The following is a 23,178-nucleotide window of genomic DNA, read 5'->3' as shown; positions in this document are numbered from 1 at the left end:
TTTACTGCATTGTTATAATTGTCTCATGAATACCATCAGTGACTGCTCTAGTCTCAATCCATTGATTTGTTTTTAGACTTAATTCTACTTAACACCTCTCCAAAACCTTTGAAAACCTTTTTAAAAAAATTTATTTATTTAAGAAAGAGAGAGAGAGTGTGTGTGAGAGAGAGTGCAGGGGAAGGGGCAGAGAGAGAGAATCTCAAGCAGACTCCACACTGAGAACAGAGCCTAACACAGGGTTCCATCTCAGGACCCTGAGATCATGATCTGAGCTGAAACCAAGAGTCCGACACTTAACCAACTGAGCCACCCAGGTGCCCCTTTTGAAAACCTTTTTTATGAATTCTAAATTACCACTCCTTTCTCCATCTCCTCTGACCTCTTGGTCACTCTCCCTATTGCCTTTCCTGGCTTTGTTTGCTCTATACTGCTCTTAAAATGTTGCTACTCTCCAGGGTTCCATCTTATGCCCCTTTCTAACTTCCTCTACATATATACACACAGTACCTCTACTTCTATGGCTTCAGTTACTACCTTCAAGCCAATAATTCACATATTATTTTTCAAGCTTTGGTTTCTCTACTAGGCTTCAGGTCTGAATATAAAACTGCATACTGGTCTTCTTCTAGATGCCCCACAGGTTTTTAATTATGCAACATTCCAAAATAGAACTCTCTATCTTACATCACCCAGATTTTCTCTTTCTTCTATAAACCTTGTTTTGATTAATGATATAGTTTTCTATCATTTACCCAAAACGGAAAGCTCAAAGTCTTCCTTATCTCTTCTCTTTTTTTAAGTTTCCTCTGAAATGTTTCTCAGATCTGCTCTGTGGATCTCTACTATTTTCAGGCCCAGACCATTTTTCAAATGGACTATTTCAATAGCTGACATCTATCTAAAATCCTTCCTCTCATTTTCTTTCTTTAGTCCATCCTTCACAATGATGTCAGCATTATTCTTGTATAACATAAATCTGATAGTATGACTCCCATTCTTAATAAAATTCCATGGGCTGCAGAAATGAGTCCATAGTAACTACCTGGCTCATGAGACCTAAAACATCCTAAACTGACCTATCCTTTTCAGTCTTGTCTCACAGTACAGTTCCCTTCTATTATGATATTAAATTACTCACTATTCTCTGAACCTCTATAACTATGCACATGCTAGTCTTTCTTCTTGAAATGCCATTTCCTCTCTTCTCCACTCAGGAAATTACTATGAATATTTCAACTCAGAATTCAATTCCTTTGTGAAGATTTCCTTACCTTCTCAGAAAGAATCTGTCTCCCTCTCCTTTGGGCACATATAGCACTTAATACTTTGGTTATAGTATGGAATATATTGTGGGGTGATCTTTAGCATTAGTCTTTTTCTCTAAATTGCTTTTTAGAGATAGTCACTATGACTTATTATTCAGTCTCTTTGATTCATTGCATGTGAATTTCCACATACACATATTTGTGCTCAATATATAAATGGGAAAGATACACCATCATCCATCACTTAATTAGTCTAATGTGGAAGTTATAACTGTCTCCTTTTCCATATTCCATACTACCTACTTATAATGCCAGTCAAGAATGTCTTTTTTTTTTTTTTAAAGATTTTTTATTTATTTGACAGAGAGACAGCGAGAGAGGGAACACAAGCAGGGGGAGTGGGAGAGAGAGAAGCAGGCTTCCTGCGGAACAGGGAGCCCAATGTGGGGCTCGATCCCAGGACCCTGGGATCATGACCTGAGCCGAAGGCAGACGCTTAACGATTGAGCCACCCAGGCGCCCTGCTAGTCAAGAATGTCTTTAGTGTAGGGGTGCCTGGGTGGCTCAGTCATTAGGCGTCTGCCTTCGGCTCAGGTCATGATCCCAGGGTCCTGGGATCGAGCCCCTCATCAGGCTCCCTGCTCCGCGCGGGAGGCCTCATTCTCCCCCCCCCCCCCCCCCCCCTTCCCCCCCCCCCCCCCCACTCCGCCTGCTTGTGTTCCCTCTCTCGCTGTCTCTCTCTGTCAAATAAATAAAGTCTAAAAAAAAAGTTGTAGAAACTTAAAAAAAAAAGAATGTCTTTAGTGTAAATGAATCTCTACAATAAAAGATATAGTGGTTTCATGCAAACATGTTTTTGAAACATTTTTCCAAGGAAACTGATTTTGGAAGCTAAGGTACTGCCTGTTAAGCATTGTTCTTCTTCCTGCAAAATAATAATTTTACATCATGTAGGATGGCAAGTTCTAGTACCTTGTCAAATTTTTATTTAAGCTTCTGATGTAATGCTCTGATGCCAGTTCAGAGTTGCTATTTTTAAATGAATACTTTCCTTGAACTGTCTTTTAATTCCTTGGGTAATTTCTGCTTGCTATTAGCAGTTGAATAGTCATGCCTGCACATCAGAGTTCAAGAAAACAGCAACCATCTGCCAGGAACCACAGACCTTAGCCCCTGGTCTCTGGTATTCTGACAGCACTGCCTTCTTTAATGGAAATATCAGTACCCAGTGAGCACACTGCTGGCACTCAGTAGTGGAAATATTAACACCCCATGCCCCACACTAGGTAAATTAAATCTCAACATGTCTCATGCTAAAAATAAACCAAAAGGAGGTGGTGAATCTTTAGGTTGGATTAAATAAACAGCAATATTAAAATTCTCTGAGCTAGAAATGGAGCACACCAGTTCTCAGGAGGTTAAACCATTGGAAAAATAGACTATTCAAAGGAGAAAAAAATACAGATCTCTGAAGACCTCACTCTGACAACTCACTTAACAAGCACAAACTGTTTGTTCTCAGAAAAGTCAGCTTTTGAATTTAGATAAGTTGAAAGGTTCATTTTTGGAAACAGCTTGTCCTCAAGTTCTTTAGTAGTTCAGTTAAAGAGAGTGGGAGTCATAGAATGAGTGCAATGGAAATATTTTAACCTTCCCAGTGACCTTCTTTGGTGCATGATAGGGAACTGTCCAATGTTCAAATAAATCAAATTTCTGCTCAGTTTCCTGAATGATGCTTAATAAACAGCACTCTACTTTGAAACCAGTCCCTATAATTTCTAAAAATCTGATTGTTCAGAAAAAAAAAAAATTACACAGCTAAGTAGAAACATCCAAGCATGATTAGATAGTTCAGTACTGCTATTTACTGTAATAAGACCATTTTAAGATAGTTTTACTTACAAATTTAATATGTAAATAGCCTAGAGTATTTATGTAGAAAGGCTGTAAGCATTGCAGTTAAGATCTCAAGCTCTAAATCTCTGGATTTAACCTGAGCTCCTCAATTTACTAGCGTTCCATTGGGCAACTTAATCTCTGTAAGCTTCAGCTTCCTCACAGGTACAATTGGAATAATAATAGTATTTGCCTCATAGGGTTATTGTGACTATTAAAATTAGATAGTACTAAGGGTCACTAAGTAATAATTTGATCTTTATATTTAAAACATTGTGTCAAATAGATTTTCAGCATCTATTTAGGTAGAGAAGGCTCACTATAAACAGAATTATGCTTACTTATCAGGGATCAGAGAATATTGAAGTCCGTCTAGTGAGTCCTTTCATTTTACAAGCAAGAAAACTAAGCAGTATTATAGGCTTGTTCTGACAAAGATTTTTATAAGAGGGTGCCCCAACTCTGAGCTCGAGTGCGGGGTTGGGGACTCAGGATCCCAATAGAGTGTGGGCCTCATGGGGCGCCTCTGCAGGTGTTCGGGGTGCATCAAGTACCTACTGCTTGGCTTCAACCTGCTTTTTTGGCTGACCCGGTCAGCTGTCATTGCTTTTGGACTATGGTTTTGGTTTGGAGGCACCATGAAGGATTTATTATCAGAGGATGAGTCATCGCAGTATATCTCCCTGGGGCTCTCTGTGCTGGTTGGAGCAGGAGCGCTAATAGCCATGGGCTTCTTCGGGTGTTAGGAAGCCATGAGGCAGTTTTAACATGTGCTCAGCTTTTTCACCTGCCTACTGGTGATAACTGCTGCTGAAGTAACCATTGGAGTATTTGTTTTGATAGGCAAGGGTGTAGCTATATGACATACTCAGACCACGTATGAAGAGGCTTATTATAACTATTACCTTACAGATAGGGAAAAGGGAAATAGGACTCTCAGTACTTTCCACTCAACATTTCAGTGCTGTGAAACAAAAGGTCTGAACAGGTCCAACCCATATGCCCGAAGGAGCTTCTAGGACACAGACATTGTATTGATGAAATTGAGACCATAATCAGAGTTAAGCTTCGGGTCATCAGAATTTGTTGGTATTGGAATTGCAGGACTCACGGTCTTTGGCATGATGTTCAACATGGTCCTTGGCTGTGCAATGCTAGGTGCATGAGATGTGATATGAAGCCACTTCTACATGAAAATTGCAAGATACAGCTTTCACATGGCTGTCGCAGGAGCGGTCTCCTAGCTCATTTTTAATATTCGAAGGACACTTAGGATCTAAAATAATCCGCTGTTAATTGTACATTTGCACATGTATGAAGGTTTGGCTCATTACTGATTTACCCCTTGAGTAAATGCCTACTGCTTATGTTGACTGAAAGTATATTCATGTGTGATCTGCATGTTTCTGGTATATGCATTATATATAATGAAATCTGTTTGCTGGGAATTCCAGATTCTTGTTATGTGAGAGCAACAACTTATTTACCTCTGAAAAAAGATCAACACTTTTTTATAACCTTTAAAAACTTGGTATTCAAAAAAGATTTTTCTAAGAAATATCCCATAAACTTTATAAGAAGTATTAGTTGACACATTTAAATATCTTTAAAATAGACCAAGGAATATCTTAGTAAAACAATAATAATTCCCCTCCATAAAGCCAGTTTATGCTTTAGAAACTAGAAAGATGTTATATCATCTAGTGAAAAAATTAGGTTTTAGAAACATTATAGAGATATCCAAATTCTATAAAGAACTTATTAAACTCAACACCCAAAGAACAAATGATCCAATCAAGAAATGGGCAGAAGACATGAACAGACATTTTTCCAAAGAAGACATCCAAATGACCAATACACACATGAAAAAGTGTTCAACATCGCTCGGCATCAGGGAAATCCAAATCAAAACCTCAATGAGATACCACCTCACACCAGTCAGAATGGCTAAAATTAACAAGTCGGGAAACAATAGATGTTGGCGGGGATGCGGAGAAAGGGGAACCCTCCTACACTGTTGATAGGAATGCAAGCTGGTGCAGCCACTCTGGAAAACAGTATGGAGGTTCCCCAAAAAGTTGAAAATAGAGCTGCCCTATGACCCAGCAATTGCACTACTGGGTATTTACCCCAACAATACAAATGTAGGGATCTGAAGGGGTATGGCACCCAGATGTTTATAGCAGCAATGTCCACAATAGCCAAACTATGGAAAGAGCCAAGATGTCCTTCGACAGATGAATGGATAAAGAAGATGTGGTGTGTATACACACACACACACACACACACACACACACACACACACACACACACAATGGAATATTATGCAGCCATCAAAAGGAATGAAATCTTGCCATTTGCAACGATGTGGATGGAACTGGAGGGTATGCTGAGCGAAATAAGTCAATCAGAGAAACACATGTATCATATGACCTCACTGATATGAGGAATTCTTAATCTCAGGAAACAAATGGAGGGTTGCTGGAGTGGTGGGGGGTGGGAGGGATGGGGTGGCTGGGTGATAGACACTGGGGAGGGTATGTACTATGGTGAGCGCTGTGAATTGTGTAAGACTTGAATCACAGACCTATACCTCTGAAACAAATAATACATTATATGTAAAAAAAAAAAAGAAGACGATAGTAGGAAGGGAAAAATGAAGGGGGTGAAATCGGAGGAGAAGATGAACCATGAGAGACTCTGGACTCTGAGAAACAAACTGAGGGTTCTAGAGGGGAGGGGCATGGGGGGGATGGGTTAGCCTGGTGATGGGTATTAAAGAGAGCACGTTCTGCATGGAGCACTGGGTGTTATACGCAAACAATGAATCATGGAACACTACATCAAAAACTAATGATGTAACGTATGGTGATTAACATAACATAATAATAAAAAAAACTAGAAAAAAACTAATGATGTAATGTATGGTGATTAACATAACATAATAAAAAAATAGAAAAAAAGAAATATTATTCATACCTCTATTTTTTACCTTTATAACTATTCTTTTAAGATTAAATAGCTTTTTTGAGACATAATTCAAATGCCATACAATTTACTTAAAGTGTACAATTCAATGGTATTTACCATGTTCCCAGAGTTGTGTAACTGTAACTACAAAAAGAAACTTCATACCATTAACAATCAACCCCCTTTTTCCCCAACCTTCCCTAGACCTAGGCAACCACTAATCTACTTTTTGTATCTATAGATTTGCCAATTTGGGACATTTCTTATAAATGGAATCATACAATCTTTTGTGACTGGCTTCTTTCATTCAGCATAATGTGTTCAAGGTTTACTCATGTTGTAACATGTATTATTACTCATTCCTTTTTATTACTGAATAATATTACATTGTATGGATAGACCACATTTTATTTATCCATTCATTAGCTGATGGTCATTTGGGTTGTTTCTCCTTTTTGGCTATTATAAATATTGCTTCTCTGAATATTCATGTGTGAGTTTTTGATTGAACATGTATTTTATCTTGCGTGTATACTTAAGAGTGGAATTGTTGGGTCATACAGTAACTCAATGTTTTATATTTAAGGAACTGAAAATTATTTTCCAAAGTGGTTGCATCATTTTACATTCCCACCAGCAATGCGTGAGTTTTGTAATTTCTTCACATCCTGGACAATACTTATTTGTCTTTTTGATTATAGTCATCCTAATGAGTGTGAAGTGGTATCTCATTGTGGTAGAAAAAGAAAACTTTCACCTCCTTTTCTATCCCAGAAGTTTTGGAAAGTACACTAATTTTAACATAAACCTAAGTAAATCAGTTTGAAAAGTCCTTTGTGTCACTCTCTCCCCCACATTTCCCTTCTGTCAGGACCTTGAGAGAGAATTCAGAATTAAACTGGGCTCCACAATTCTTCTCTGATTGAGAGACTGCAGACTTTCTTCATGGCATCAGTGAATTGATACTTATCAAGACTGATCTAAAATAGCTCTTCTTGGCTTTTAATATAAAATAGAAGCCAAGGAAGAGCTGTTTCCCCAAACCAGAGCCAGCTTCCACACTTATTCCCACATGTTTCCCCCTAACTATGAGAAGACATCATTACTCCACCTCCAACTGCATCCCTGTGTATTTTATTCTGTGAGAAGTTCTGGAGAATATATAAGGGATAACTTTTCCCCTTTTTTTCTTACTGTTATCATTGGCATATTTATTGTACATTTACTATAAGTGGGGCATTTTGTATAAAAGATATGGTCCCAATTATTAAGGACTTTTTTCTTTTGAGAGGGGTAAAGAGTAGAGAATTTTATTTTTCCCTATTTGTTTTGTTATTTCTGTAAGAGTAATTAACTCTTCATTTAAGAAACTAAGACCATTAATTATACTTCCAGTTTAGTACAGAAGACTGAATTATAGCTTAGATCTGTTTAAAATTTATATTCATAGTTTACATTTTTCTAAATTTAGTATCTATAGCTATTGAAATTGGGAACAACCAGAATAGCTATTGAATTAATCATAGAGTCCTATTTTTTTCTCTTCAAATTTTTCTCATCTGTAATATCATGCTTGTTATGCAATTCTTACCTAGCAGTCAGAAGTCCAAGTGCCTCCAAAGGGCAAGAAAATTTCCATCTTCTCAAAATGGTATGTATTTCTGAAACAGTTCTTTCATCCCATCCAGGGGCACTACCCAGGACCAAAGGAAGGGAGCAGTTTTCATTATTGCAGTAGAACCGATAAAACCATACGTATCTTCTCTTTTCCTCAGAGAGTCTGCAAAACCAGATTGGAAACTGTAATTTATTGGAGTTTGCTACACTAACAAATGTTATAGTACAAAATCTTACTCAGTTCTTTGAATTTCATTTTAGTTTACTTTGGAAAACATGTCCTTTATCTTCTTGGGACAATTTGATAGGTTATTTTATTAGCTTATTTCCTACTAACTTCCTTCTTTTATGGAAAAATAAAATAGAGTTCAGTTCAGATAATTCACATTTATTTTTCCTCCCTCTCATTTTGTCATAATAATGACAAAAATGTCATTTTGGTTAACAAAATCTCTGTCTCCTTTAGGGCAGAGGAAGTTTTATCTGAATCCTGCCACATGTACTACTTAGAACAGAGGTAATCGAAAATTTACTCTCTTACTTTCTTTACAAGTTAATTTAGACCCAAGTGTGCCTGTGAAGCAATGACATATTTAAAAAACGATATTCCTTCATCTCAAAGCAAGTTTCATGAGAGTTCAGAAAACTCTGCACTAAACTTCAAAAACAAAGATTTCAATTCATCCCTGGATTTGGGCTTTAAATTCTCATATTTAGCTGGAAGTTTGGAGTTAGAATGCCAGTGAATAGGATTTCTTTAAATGCCCGAGGGTTTCCCCCTGGAGAATGGTTCCAAACAGAAGATCGAAATCTAGGACTAGGGCCCTTGACTTGATGACAGTTTATCATGTTTTGATCACACTCCAGCAGAAGCATTCAGAACCACAGTTCAACTGGAGGACAGCACTTCTCACATGACAATGACAGCTTTTAAACACTGTCTCCTCCAAACTGACAGCGTTGCTCAGCTTAAATTAGCTAAAACTTCTAAGAAGGATAGTAAGAAATATTAAAATATTTTAAAGGTTAATATTTCTCTACATTTTTAAAAGCCACCTTCATCTACAAAATGAAAGGGTTGGATTATAGAGATTTTTGAAGTATATTTGGGTTCCTGTCCTATTTTGTCACTACCTTCCCCACCAGAAAGTCCTCAGAAGAAAAAATTCCGTTACAAAATTATCAGATTATGACTAAACCAAATTATTTTGTTCTGATTAAATTCCTTTCTCCCCAGTATTGAACAAGATATTTTTCTTTTACTTTCTTTTAGTGAAGCACACTTTACATCAAAAGGAATGCACACATTCAGTTCAATAAATTTTAACAAATGCATATTCTGAATAAAAACCATACTCCTTTCAAGATACAAGTTTTCTCATGCAAAAAGAGGTAAGCACTGGCAGGATTTCTTTCACTCAGGATTAATATTACCTATTTTAGAACTTCACATAAATGGAATCATAGAGTAAATACTTTTATTTATAGCTTCTGTCACTCGGTACGTTTTAAAATTATCCATATTGTTGAGTATATCAATAGTCCATACATTTTAACTAATGAGCATTATTCCTTTGTATGAATACACCACAGTTTGCTTATCCATTCTCCTATTGATGGACATTTGAAGTTCCTGTTTGGGGATATTATGAGTAAAGCTGCTGTAAACACTTGTATGCAAGTGTTTGTAAGGATGTATTTTTTCATTTCTCCTAGGAAGTTCCTGGGAGGGGGATGACTGGGTTTTATATCAGGTGTTTGTTTACCTTTTGAAGAAACTGTCAAAATATTTTCTGAAGTGGTTGTAAAATTTTACACTATTATGTGCAGAGTATGATAGTGCTGGTTGTACCACATTCTTGCTAACACTTGATTTTGCCCATTTTAAGATATTATCCATTCTAATGGGTGCATAGTGGTATCTATATGACTAATTTGGGGAGAATTAGAGTTGTCATCTTAACAATAGGGAGCATTCTAATCAATGACATGCTATAACCTTCCATTTATTGAGGTTTTCTTTAATTTCTCTTAGCAAAGTTTTATACTTTTTAATGTAGAGGTTTTGATAGTTAATTGAATTTTATTTTACTTTTATTTTTTATTTTATTTATTTTTTTATTATTAACAAATAATGTATTATTTGTTTCAGGGGTACAGGTCTGTGATTCATCAGTCTTACACAATACACAGCACTCACCACAACACATACCCTCCCCAATGTCCTAAAGATTTATTTATTTATTTGAGAGAGAGAGAGATTGAGTAGGGCGAGGGGCAGAGGAAGAGGGCGACAAACAAATTCCCTGCTGAGTGGAGAGCCCATCAAGGGACTTGATCTCATGACCCTGAAGTCATGACCTGAGCCAAAATCAAGAATGGGACACCTGACTGACTGAGCCACCCAGGTGCCCCTGTAAATTGAATTTTAAAACAAAATTTATTTTCTGTTTTTCACTGAAATACAATTGCATTTTGTACATTGATGCCAAATGCTATGATCTTACAATAATCATATCATCTGAAAATAGAGGAAGTTTTATTTCCTTCTTTCCCAGTTTGACACATTTAATTTCTTTTTCTTACAATAGTGCACTGGCTAGGACTTCCAATACAACACTGAAGAGAAATATTTAGGTAGATATCCTTGCTTTCCAGTTGTAGGGGGAAAGCATTCATTCTTGCACCATTTAATATGATGTTAACTCTAGATTTTTCCATAGATCTAGATTTAACTCGGGATTTTAAGGTTGAGAAAGTTCCATTCTATTCCTAGTTTTGTGAGTTTTTATTATGAATGACTGTTGAATTTTGTCAATTGTCTTTTTCCCCAAATCTATCAAGATGATATAATTTTTCTTATGTATCTTTTTCCATTTTTAAAGTTTTAATCTAGCTGAATCCTTATATTTAAATATAGGCCTGTAAGTAGCATAAAGTTGCATGTTGCTTTTGTAAGGTAGGTGACAGTTTCTGTTTTTAATTAGAGTTTTTATTCCATTTATATTTAACATAGTATGGATATAATTTCAAATCATTTCTTTGTCCCTTTTCCCTTTTTTTCCTGTCATCTTTTGAATTATTTTCTTGTATTTCATTTTTGTATTCCTCTTGTTCTGTAAATGTGCACCTAAAATTTGGGTGGTGTAGTTCTCTAGAGATTGCAATATTATCTTTAGCACATCACAGCCAACAGTGAATTAATATTAATATTAATATTAATTCGCCTTATGTATAAGAACCTTAAAACAGTATGCTTTCATTCTTCCATTTCTCATTCTTATTATAGTTGTTATACATTTTATTTTCATATATTACAAACCCAGCAGTACATTGTAATTATTTTTGCCTCATATAGTTAATTATTTTTTAAAGAAATTGTTAAATGTGTAAGTAAAAGTAATTTTCTTTCCCACCTATTTTCCCTTTGTAGTGCTTTTCATTTATTCTTATATATTGAGTTTCATCTATTTATCCTTTTCTTTCAGCTGGTAGTATTTCCTTTAAGATTTCTTACAGTACAGATAAGCTGATCATAAACAAATTCAGCTGTGTTTAATTGGAAATATTTTTATTCCACCTTCATTTTTGAAATATAATTTTACTGGTTATAGAATTCTAAGTTGATAGATTTTCTTTTTCCCTTTCTAGATGTAAGATAATAGTCTACTGTCTTTTGGCTCCCATTATTTCTGATGAGAAATCTGCAGTTAATATGATAGTTGTTCCCCTGTAGGAATTTGTTTATTTTCTCTGATGCTTTAAGAATTTTTATCTTTATGTTTAGTTTTTAGAAATTTGACTATAATATGGATGTGTGGGTGTGTCTGTGTGCTTGGTTTCTTATATCTGTGGGTAGAAGTTCAAAAAAATTTGTAAAATTTTGACTATTATCACTTATTTTATTTTATTTTATTTTTTTTGGCCTAGATCTTTCTCTCCACTCCTGTGTGTCCAATACACATATTGACAGTATTGTCTGATAGGTTACAAGGATCTATCACTATTTTTAGGATTCTTTTTTTCTGTACTTTAACAGGGCTTATTTTCTATCGCCCTTTCTTCAAGCTCACTGTTGTTTCTTTATTATGCAATCTATTAAGCCTTTCCAGTGATTTTTAGAAAATTTAGATATTGTTTTTCAGCTTTTAAATTTACAATTTTATTTACTGAGACTTCATTTGTTCACTCATATACACCTTTTTTTTTTTTTTTTGTAAATCCATAGATGTCTTTATAATAGTTGTATTTAAATCATTAGCTGCTAGTTTAAAAATATCTGGATTTGTCTCTGTTAACTGCTTCCTCCTATCCTGGGCTCTGGTTACATATTCCTGAGTCCTTCTATGTCTAGCAATTATTGATTGTACATTAAATATTTAAAATGCTACATTGTCTGCATTTTGTCATCTTTTCGGTGTTAAATGTTTTGATTTTTTTTAGTAGGCAGTTTAAGCACTAGCAGATCAACTTTAGCCTTTTGAGACTTGTTTTAATGATAGGTTGGGCCTCGCATAGTCTTTCGTCTTGGGCTAGAGAACACTTACTCTTAATATGCATCTTTCTGGTTTCTTTGTTGAATGCTTGGGGTGTTCTGGGATCTTTTTTCATTCTTATTGGTCAATATTTCTCTGTCTTCCAGCACTGTGCAACCTGTGGAATCTACATTCATTTCACATTTCCCTGTGATGGCTCTTTTGCAGGCTTACAAAATCTCTACCTGCTCATGAGTAGCTAAGTACTCAGATATGTATTTCTGTAGCTCCTATCCTTCTCTACTATTATGCTCTAGAAATTCCAGCTGCTTCAGCAGCATTAAACTCTGATCTCTGCCCACTTTTTTTTTTTTTAATCTCAGCAAGACCACTTCTTTGATTATACCTCCCAGAGCCATGATGTAGAAAGTGCCTCCAGGCTGAAAAACACTTTATTCATGAGCACACCTCAAGCCCCATCCAATTTCTGAAAACATTTGTTTCATATGTATTTTTCTTGTCTCATATTCCTTTAAGTCAGGATAATTAGTCTAGTAATAGGTGCCTTTCATAGCTAGAAGTGGAAGCAGTAATTTCTTTCAAAACAACTGTTTTTCTATCTTTTGTTCTGGAATCTTTTTCATATTAGAAACACTCTTAGCTGTCATCAAGAATCTGTATTTTTAAAATTTTTACAAATATTATAGGTACATTTTCATTGAATTTCATTGAGTCTGAATTTCCTGACTCTGGTTAGATAAATTTGAAAGAAGGAATAATTGTCACTATATAAATGACAAAATGTGGTATTTTGAAAAAAGTTAATCTAATTCTTTTTTTGAAGTTAATCTGATTCTAACACAAATTTTATCACATTGAAGCCTGTTCATCTTTTTCACAAGCAGAATGAAATTCTACTGTACTGAGCTTAATAATTGTATTTGAGTAAGTGAAACAGAGGAAAATGTCACTTGTTTTATGTATAAATTATTCATTTAAATAGAAACTGAGGTCTAAAACAAGTTGGGATTCACTGGGATAAACTTAAAAACATAAACTCCTAATATATAAAGGAAGTTACAGTCATTATTTGTTGCTTTTGATCTTTTTTGTTTGAATATACTTAAAATTTCATGGGATGCCTGGTTGGCTCGGTTAAGCATCTGCCTTCGGCTCAGGTCTGATCCTAGGGTCCTGGGATTGAGTCCTGCATTGGGCTCCTTGCTCCGTGGGGAGCCTGCTTCTCCCTCTGCCTGCCACTCTCCTTGCTTGTGTTCTTGCTCTCATTCTCTCTCTCTCTCTCTAACAAATAAATAAATAAAATCTTTTAAAAAAATGAATATACTTAAAATTTCAAAGCATGGCACCTTTTTCATATTTAAAAAAAACACTACAAATATGTTAGTCTGATATGTGACACATTTGTTATATGTAATGTTTTGTATTTTTGAGTAAGTAGTAGAAAAAATGCTTCACCTAGTTGACAGTAGTCTAGTATAACAATGGATTATCAAAATGTATCATGAGGACTATGAGAATAGTCCATCACTTATAAGCCTTAAGCAACTTTTTATATCAGATACTATGTGAAAGAACTTTATTCATTATAACATTTATTTTACATGTATTATTTATCAGCACAGTGTACAGTACTGAAAATATAGTGACAAACAAGATAGATGGGTTCCTTGCTCTCCCAGTTCTTACAAATTTATGAGGAAGACAAGAAAAAACATTAACAAACAAGATGATAATAGAGCGTGTTAAGTGTGATAATAAAAGGTAATAAGACAGAGAGTAAAGAGAAAAAACTTCATTAGGTAGGGTACTCAAAGAATGCTTCTTTAAGAAAATCACAATTCAGTGAAGACCTGACCTACAGGATGAGAGATTCAGTCATGTGAAGCATTGAAGAAGGAGTATTTCAGGTAGAGGGAACACCAAAATGAAAAGGTCTTGAGATGGGAGAGGTACCAGCACATTTGAAGTATATAAAGGAGACTGATGTCACTGGATGGAGTGAATGAGGAAAAGAGTATTACAATAATATTACCCAAAACAGAAATCTTGATCACACGCAACGCCTCAATCTGAAATGGCCCAAACTTATTCCTTCTCCAGAAAATGACTCTTAACATCTGCCTATTCAATCATTTCAAATAGGCAATCTATTGATTTCTTGCTTTCTCACTTGGCTTATCCCCTAGTTACTAGTAATTATAAAGTCATGTCTTCTCAGTTTCCAAAATAGATCTCCCAAATCCAGCCATTTTTACCAATGTCCATTGTCATTACCCTAGTTTTAGTCACCACAACCTCTCGCTTAAAAAATTACATCAACCTTCTTGCTGTACTGCTTCCATTCTTAATTTCTCTCTAATCCATTCTTCAACTTGTGGTCCAAGGGTCCACTCAAAAAGATTATTTAGATCACATGACTCTCCTGTTCAAAATATTTAAACAATTTCTTATTCTTGGAATGAAAGGCTTTATCACGTTTTATATCTTATCACAGTATACACATAAAAAGTTACTTCCTTAGTTTTATGCTTTTGCATGCTATTAATGAGCACAATCAGCTATGGTTTAGATATTACCAAGTAGAAAGTACCAATATCACTAGTTCTCTTATATCTCTTCTTGGGATTTTATTTTATTTTTCAGAGAATTAGTGTTTGACAAAATTTAAGTACTCCTTAGTCACTAACTTAGTGCTATTAAAACATTATTTATATCTATTCTTTTTAAATCTGCCATGAAAATTAAATTTTGCTCTTACTTATTTACTAAAACAACTTTTTACTCAGTTGAAGGATGGTTGAGCAATGGTTTTTCCTTGTTAAATGCTGATATATATCTAATCAGTCTCTGCTTTGTTGTACTAAACTGAATGATTTCCAATCTTTTTATTTGTCCTTTGACTAAAGTTAAAGTTGTTAAAAGCAATGGGAAAAAAAATCTTTAAAAAACATACAGAATTACTAATTTAGCTCCTAAACATTAATTGATCATCCAACAGATGTGACTTCCAGTATAATTCATGGTATCAAAAACAGCAGGCAAAATTCACTCACAAGACCTGGGTCACTTACAGTAAGGGAGATTGTTTCTGTGAAAGTCTGGCAATATGTTTTAAACACTCTTTTGGTGGTTCTTCAAGGTTATTTCTATTCTCTTCAGAATCAAGTTTCATATACTCCCACTCAGTAGCTGGAAAATCAATCTGAAATAAAGAAATGGTTTGCCATGTATTGAATGCCTCAAAATGCATCATTAATTTAATATTCTCTACCTAGTTTGTAGAAACTAAAGGAAAATTCCTATGTTATTTCTGTGTTCTTTTCTACTTAAAAATAATTTTTAAAAGAATCATTAGGGTTGGGACACCTGGGTGGCTGGTTAAGCGTCCGACTCTTGATTTTGGCTCAGGGTCGCAGGATCGAGCCCCACGTCAGGCTCTGTGCTTAGTGCAGAGTCTGCTTGAGATTCTCTCTCTTCCTCTCCTTCTGCCCCCCTGCTACTTGTGTGCTCTCTATCTCTCTCTAACATAAATAAGTAAAATCTTTAAAAAAACAAAAAGAATCATTAGGTTTTGGACTTGGTATTTAAATATATATGGTATTTAGCAAATCCTCAATTATTTATATAAGTGGCATAAATTAGTAATGTGTAATGTTATCTGAGGAAAAATGAGAAAAAATAGCAATATATGAAGTTTCATAAATTTAAATATTACATTGTTGTTCAATGCTGAAATTATATACTTTATACAGTTAAGTATTAAAATATCTTTCTATTATTAAATGATAAAAAATGTAGATGGTAGGGGCACCTGGGTGGCTCAGTTGGTTAAGCGACTGCCTTCGGCTCAGGTCATGATCCTAGAGTCCCGGGATCGAGTCCTGCATCGGGCTCCCTGCTCGGCAGGGAGTCTGCTTCTCCCTCAGACCCTCCCCCCTCTCACGTGCTCTCTTTCTCATTCTCTCTCTCTCAAATAAATAAAATCTTTAAAAAAAAATGTAGATGGTAATTACACTTTTCTCATATAAATACCTGAGAAAATAAAGAGTTACTCTATGTTGGTTTCTACTTCAGGAAATCTACAGGGCTGTAAACCACTTTGTAGACATGAAATTTCTGGTAAAGATCTGTGTAAGTGTATAACCAAATACAGTATTTTTGCTCTTGCTCTGTAGTTCAGATTTATAGACAGGGCTAGAATTCAGGCCACTTTTTTTGGCAGAATGTGTTTTCTAGTAAACCATGTTTCAGTGATAATCTGAATCAAGTAAAATAAAAAAAAACAGTTAACAAAATATACAGTTTCAAACCATGTAAATGAGCTAGATATTTTAGTGCTCATATGTGTGTTTAAAGTTATAATATATTTTTTTATATTAAAAAAATCTAAATTATTTTTCTCTGCTGAACTATGTTAGTTTGGGATCTCAGAGAAAATTGAGAAACATAAGGTAGACTGTGTGAGTTACAGCTTGAAATATGGTTGAATCTATTTGGGTTATTTACTAGAAAAAAGTTTTAGCAATTTTATAACCTCTAAAATTTGTTGCCACATTTGTTTTTGGTATAATTTTTGTTATACTGTACCATTTAATACTCCAACATGATAAAAGAAATGAGTCATAGAAAAGCAATATTATAATAAATTTTCCCTCTTGACAAAAAGATTAATTTTGTTTCCTTAGAGAGAGGTAGCTCTAGCATTGGCAGGTTATGTTATTCTATGTGCTCAAATATTTTAAACACATGAAACAAAAATACTAGAAATAGTATTTGATGAACTAGTTCAATTTTATGTTGGTTTTAAGTGAAGAGCAGGGTGGATGAGGAAACTAAAGTTACTGGATGAGAATATAGAAGTATCCCTGTGCACAAATATATAATAAATTCTTTGATATATTTCACTTATGAATTTTTAATTTCTGATATATGAATGAGTCCCTATACAGACTGCATTATGTCATATGTTATGAGGCTAAAATTACTGATTCCTGACCCACTGATAGAAAATATTGGAATTTCTCCCAAATGCCTTTTGTTGTAATTTTTCACAGAAGTGAAGTTCCCACAAAGTATATGTTATTATATTTGCTCTAGAATTTTTTTGCATATCATGCATTATGGGAGATATAAAAAGTATCCATCACCTTCAAAGAACTTAAAGTCTAATTAAGGAGAAAAGGTATACATTAACAATTTTTTTTTTTAAAGATTTTATTTATTTATTTGACAGAGAGAGACACAGCGAGAGAGGGAACACAAGCAGGGGGAGTGGGAGAGGGAGAAGCAGGCCTCCTGCGGAGCAGGGAGCCCGATGCGGGGCTCCATCCCAGGACCCTGAGATCATGACCTGAGCTGAAGGCAGACGCTTAACGACTGAGCCACCCAGGCGCCCCGGTATACATTAACAATTAAAGTATGGTACAATATATATACATAGCACCCCGAAGCTGTGCTTCAAGTCAGTAATGGCAAACATGTGACTCTGGTTTTCTCCTTCTATGATTGTAACTAGCCAAGCCTGCTTTGGTCTCAAAAGTATTTTTAATGGAGTGCTCCAGGAGATCTCCTCAAATGTCTCCATTGCATGAACCATAACATCTATTTATTACATTCCTGCCTCAAGCATTGAGGATAGACTCCTGATTTCAAGAACAACAACAACAAAAAATTATGAGGCTCTTTTCTCGGAGATGCAGGAAAATATTCAGACCTGATTATCCAGTCCTTTAATTCACACCTCCTTATACATCTGGATATTGACTTCTTGTGTTCCATTTATGCCTCTTACTTCACTTCCTCTCCTCATCCTTTTCCATTTACACTTCACCACCATGATTCCTACTGTGACTTTATGACTTGGAATTCCTTGAGGAAGCTGCTGTGAATGTCCCTAGCGTCCATGACCCACAACCATGCCCAGAGGTGCCCATGGGCCCAGTTTGGGCCCCCATGATTCTGTCAACTTGTTCAAAGAACTACCCCCTGGACTGTAGATGTATTTGGATATTATGAGGCACATGAATGTTAGACCATAAGTACTATGGTATTTCAGGGTAAGGAAGGATGCCTACCAACTGGATGGCAATTGTGGTGAGTCTTAAGGAAGGAAATGTAAAAGAGGGATCCATAAGGCAGTTCAGGAGTGATGGAAAAAAACAAAAACAAAAACAAAAAACAAACATCTGCTACATTAGGATGCAAAACGTACTGTGTTCTAAAGACCTGGTATCAATAAGACTGTTGCCTCCCCCTAACATTGTTGATAATGAAGTGTAAGCATCTAATACAATGTTCGGTAAAGTAAAATACTTTGGGTGAGTAAGTAAGTATGAATTAGTTTAAGAGGAAGGCCACTTAGATAAAAGGAAGAACCAAACACTCTAGAATCTGGATTCCAATAATTGCAATAAAGTGCAAAGTTTAGAAACATCTGTATGTTGGGTTATTGTAGTGATAAAATGTATGGACACATAGCATTGATTTTACAAATATTATATTTCAGGTACTATGCTAGATGTTAGGGATAAAACACCCAATGCCTTCAGAAATCACAAGTCAATGGGCAAAAAGTCAATGAGAAAGAAGTATAATGTGGTTCATGTGTTGATAAAAATCTTACTGGTTATTATGTGAATGCAAAGGAAGGTCACTTAACCCTGCTTGGGGTGGAAAGAGAGGAGAGCATATGGGAGAGATTCCTAGAGGAGGGCCTATGGATCCTAAAAGATGAATATTAATTACACAAATAATGTCAGAGGAGGGGTAGGCAGTGGATGGTGAGAGGAAGAGGGAGGGCACACCACAAGCAGGAAACAGTATTTGTAAATGCACATAAGGTAAAAGCAGGACAGTGCATGTCAGAAACTACATTTTCAAAGTTGCTGGAGCTTGAAGTGTCAGACAAGGAGTGGCAAGAGAAACAATGGGAGGGGAGTCATGCTGTAGAGCGTGACCTTAATTCTCTAGGTAGTGCTGAGTTATTGAAGAGTGTAAATAGAAGAGTGGCAGGTTCAAATTTAAGTTTTAGGAAGATCAAACTTATGGATTTTGGATTATAGAATGACAAAACTAAAAGCAAGAAAGCCAGCTAAACTATTGTAACCTAGGAGGGAATTTTTGAACTAGGGCAGATGTGGCAAATAGAAAGGATACACGTGGGAAACATATGGGAGGTAAATTGGCAGGATATAGTACAGACTGAATATGAGTAGGGATAAAGAGGGATGAGGCAAATGAAACAAGTAGGTGTATGTAGGGGCATGAACAGACATAAATAATTCAGGGGATGAGAGCAATTTGGAGAGAAAGATGAGCTCAGTTCGGGATATGTTTTCTTTGAAGCTGTCTGTAGAATATCCAGGTGGGAGTTTCAGCAGGTATGTGGCTATATTTGTCTGAAGTGTGTAGTGTGAAATATACGAACTAGAGATAGATTAAAAAGTGAACCTGGATAGATATTGTGAATAAAACCTTAGAAATGAATGAGATCTAGCAATTCTAGTGCTATATATATATATATATATATATATATAATCTCCAAGATAAATGAAAACATACGTCCACACACAAACTTGTACACAAATGTTCACAGCAGTGCCATTCTCAATAGCCAAAATGTAGAAACAATCTAAATGCATATCAACTAATTAATGGATAAAGTATAGTAGTATATCCAGCCAATGTAATATTATTCAACAATAAAAAAGGAATGAATACTGATGTATGCTATAATGTAGATGAACTTTGTGAAACATTATACTAAATGAAAGAAGCCAGTCACAAAAGACCAAGTATTGTATGATTTAATCTATATGAAATATGCAGAATAGGTGAATCTATAGAGACAGAAAGTAGATTAGCAGTTTTTTAGAGTTGGGGAAAATGGGAGAATAAGAGGTGATAGCTAAAGGATATAGGATTTCTAATTGAAGTGATGAAAATGCTCTAAAATTGATGTTGGTGGTAATTGTACATATCTTTGAAGGAACTAAAAAAAAAAAAATCCCCAAAAATGAATTGCACACTTTAAAAGGGAAGGTTGTATGGTATGTGAATTCTATCTCAACAAGGCTTTTTAAGAAGTTTTCCCAGGGAGAGTATATATACTGAGAATAACAATGGGCAGTACATGGAACTTTTGAGAAATGTCAACAGGGAGGATTAGCAGAAGGGGAGCCTGGGAAGGAAACAGAGAAAGGATAATGAGAGGAAAAGAGTGTTCTCCAATAGGAAAGAGTGCCAAAAGTTGCAAAAGCTAGTCTGAAGAGAACTAAAAGCACCACTGGATCGGGTAACTAAGAATAACAAGCCAGAATATAGTGAATTTAGACATGAATAGGGAGGTGGGGAAGTAGAGGAATATGAAGTAGAACAAGAGCAACATTGTCTAAAACTCTGCTCTTAGTTCTTTTTTATTTTATTTTATTATTTTATTTTATTTTATTTATTAATTTAATTTAATTTAATTTAATTTTAATGTTATGTTATATCACCATACATTACATCATTAGTTTTTGATGTAGTGTTCCATGATTCATTGTTTGTGTATAACACACAGTGCTCCACTCAGTACGTGCCCTCTTTAATACCCAACACCAGGCTAACCCATCCCCCCACGCTCCTCCCCTCTAGAACTCTCAGTTTGTTTCTGAGTCCATCGTCTCTCATGGTTCGTCTCCCCCTCTGATTTCTGCCCCATTCATTTTTCACTTCCTGCTATCTTCTTCTTTTTTTGTTTAACATATAATGTATTATTTGTTACAGAGGTACAGGTCTGTGATTCAACAGTCTTACACAATTCACAGCGCTCACCATAGCACATACCCTCCCCAGTGTCTATCAGCCAGCCACCCCATCCCTCCCACCCCCCACCACTCCAGCAACCCTCCGTTTGTTTCCTGAGATTAAGAATTCCTCATATCAATGAGATCATATGATGCATGTCTTTCTCTGATTGACTTATTTCACTCAGCATAATACCCTCCAATTCCATCCACGTCCTTGCAAATGGCAAGATTTCATTCCTTTTGATGGCTGCATAATATTCCATTGTATATTTATACCACATCTTCTTTATCCATTCGTCTGTTGATGGACATCTTGGCTCTTTCCATAGTTTGGCTATTGTGGACATTGCTGCTATAAACATCGGGGTGCACATACCCCTTCGGTTCCCTACATTTGTATCTTTGGGGTAAATACCCATTAGTGCAATTGCTGGATTGTATGGTAGCTCTATTTTCAACTTTTTGAGGAACCTCCATACTGTTTTCCAGAGTGGTTGCACCAGCTTGCATTCCCACCAACAGTGTAGGAGGGTTCCCTTTTCTCCACATCCCCGCCAACATCTGTCATTTCCTGACTTGTTAATTGTAGCCATCTTGACAGGTGTGAGGTGGTATCTCATTGAGGTTTTGATTTGGATTTCCCTGATGCCGAGCGATGTTGAGCACTTTTTCATGTGTCTGTTGGCCATTTGGATGTCTTCTTTGGAAAAAATGTCTGTTCATGCCTTCTGCCCATTTCTTGATTGGATTCTTTGTTCTTTGGGTGTTGAGTTTGATAAGTTCCTTATAGATTTTGGATACCAGCCCTTTATCTGATATGTCATTTGCAAATATCTTCTCCCATTCTGTCGGTTGTCTTTTGGTTTTGTTGGCTGTTTCTTTTGCTGTGCAAAAGCTTTTTATCTTGATGAAGTCCCAATAGTTCATTTTTGCCCTTGCTTCCCTGGCCTTTGGTGATGTTTCTAGGAAGAAGTTGCTGCAGCTGAGGTCGAAGAGGTTGCTGTCTGTTGTAGGATTTTGATGGACTCCTGTCTCACATTGAGGTCTTTCAACCATTTTGAGTCTATTTTTGTGTGTGGTGTAAGGAAATGGTCCAGTTTCTTTCTTCTGCATGTGGCTGTCCAATTTTCCCAACACCATTTATTGAAGAGACTGTCTTTTTCCCATTGGACATTCTTTCCTGCTTTGTCAAAATTAGTTGACTATAGAGTTCAGGGTCCATTTCTGGGCTCTCTATTCTGTTCCATTGATCTATGTGTCTGTTTTTGTGCCAGTACCATACTGTCTTGATGATAACAGCTTTGTAATACAGCTTGAAGTCTGGAATTGTGATGGCACCAGCCTTGCTTTTCTTTTTCAATATTCCTCTGGCTATTTGGGGTCTTTTCTCGTTCCATACAAACTTTAGGATTATTTGTTCCATTTCTTTGAAAACAGTGGATGGTATTTTGATAGGGATTGCCTTAAATGTGTAGATTGCTCTAGGTAGCATTGACATCTTCACAATATTTGTTCTTCCAATCCATGAGCATGGAACGTTTTTCCCTTTCTTTTTGTCTTCCTCAATTTCTTTCATGAGTATTTTATAGTTTTCTGAGTACAGATTCTTTGCCTCTTTGGTTAGATTTATTCCTAGGTCTTATGGTTTGGGGTGCAATTGTAAATGGGATCGACTCTTTAATTTCTCTTTCTTCTGTCTTGTTGTTGGTGTATAGGAATGCCACTGATTTCTGTGCATTGATTTTATATCCCGCCACTTTACTGAATTCCTGTATGAGTTCTAGCAGTTTTGGGGTGGGGTCTTTTGGGTTTTCCACATAATGTATCATATCATCTGCAAAGAGTGAGGGTTTGACTTCTTCTTTGCTGATTCAGATGCCTTTTACTTCTTTTTGTTGTCTGATTTCTGTGGCTAGGACTTCTAGTACTATGTTGAATAGCAGTGGTAACAGTGGACATCCCAGCCGTGTTCCTGATCTTAGGGGGAAAGCTCTCAGTTTTTCCCCATTGGGAATGATATTCGTTGTGGGTTTTTCATAGATGGCTTTTATGATATTCATGTTGACTGTTTCTTTTGCTGTGCAAAAGCTTTTTATCTTGATGAAGTCCCAACAGTTCATTTTTGCCCTTGCTTCCCTTGAC

General features: G+C 35.8%; 1 protein-coding gene and 1 pseudogene across 2 annotated transcripts in view; one reads left to right on the top strand and one right to left on the bottom strand.

Annotated features, from left to right (window-relative positions):
- The window catches only part of PIK3C2G (phosphatidylinositol-4-phosphate 3-kinase catalytic subunit type 2 gamma), a 340,658-nt gene that overhangs the window by 216,710 nt on the left and 100,770 nt on the right, over positions 1 to 23,178 (bottom strand). For both annotated transcript variants that reach the window (XM_032391756.1, XM_032391757.1), the window contains 2 exons: positions 15,319 to 15,449; positions 7,726 to 7,914 (listed from right to left, as the gene is read on the bottom strand). In XM_032391756.1, the coding sequence (XP_032247647.1) occupies positions 7,726 to 7,914; positions 15,319 to 15,449 (320 nt within the window). The remainder of the gene's footprint in view (positions 1 to 7,725; positions 7,915 to 15,318; positions 15,450 to 23,178) is intronic.
- Positions 3,680 to 4,330, top strand: LOC116624086 (annotated as a pseudogene).

This window comes from Phoca vitulina, unplaced genomic scaffold (genome assembly GCF_004348235.1).
Source record: "Phoca vitulina isolate PV1807 unplaced genomic scaffold, GSC_HSeal_1.0 scaffold64, whole genome shotgun sequence".
Classification (NCBI taxonomy): domain Eukaryota; kingdom Metazoa; phylum Chordata; class Mammalia; order Carnivora; family Phocidae; genus Phoca; species Phoca vitulina.
This window is presented reverse-complemented; position numbering and strand designations above follow the sequence as displayed.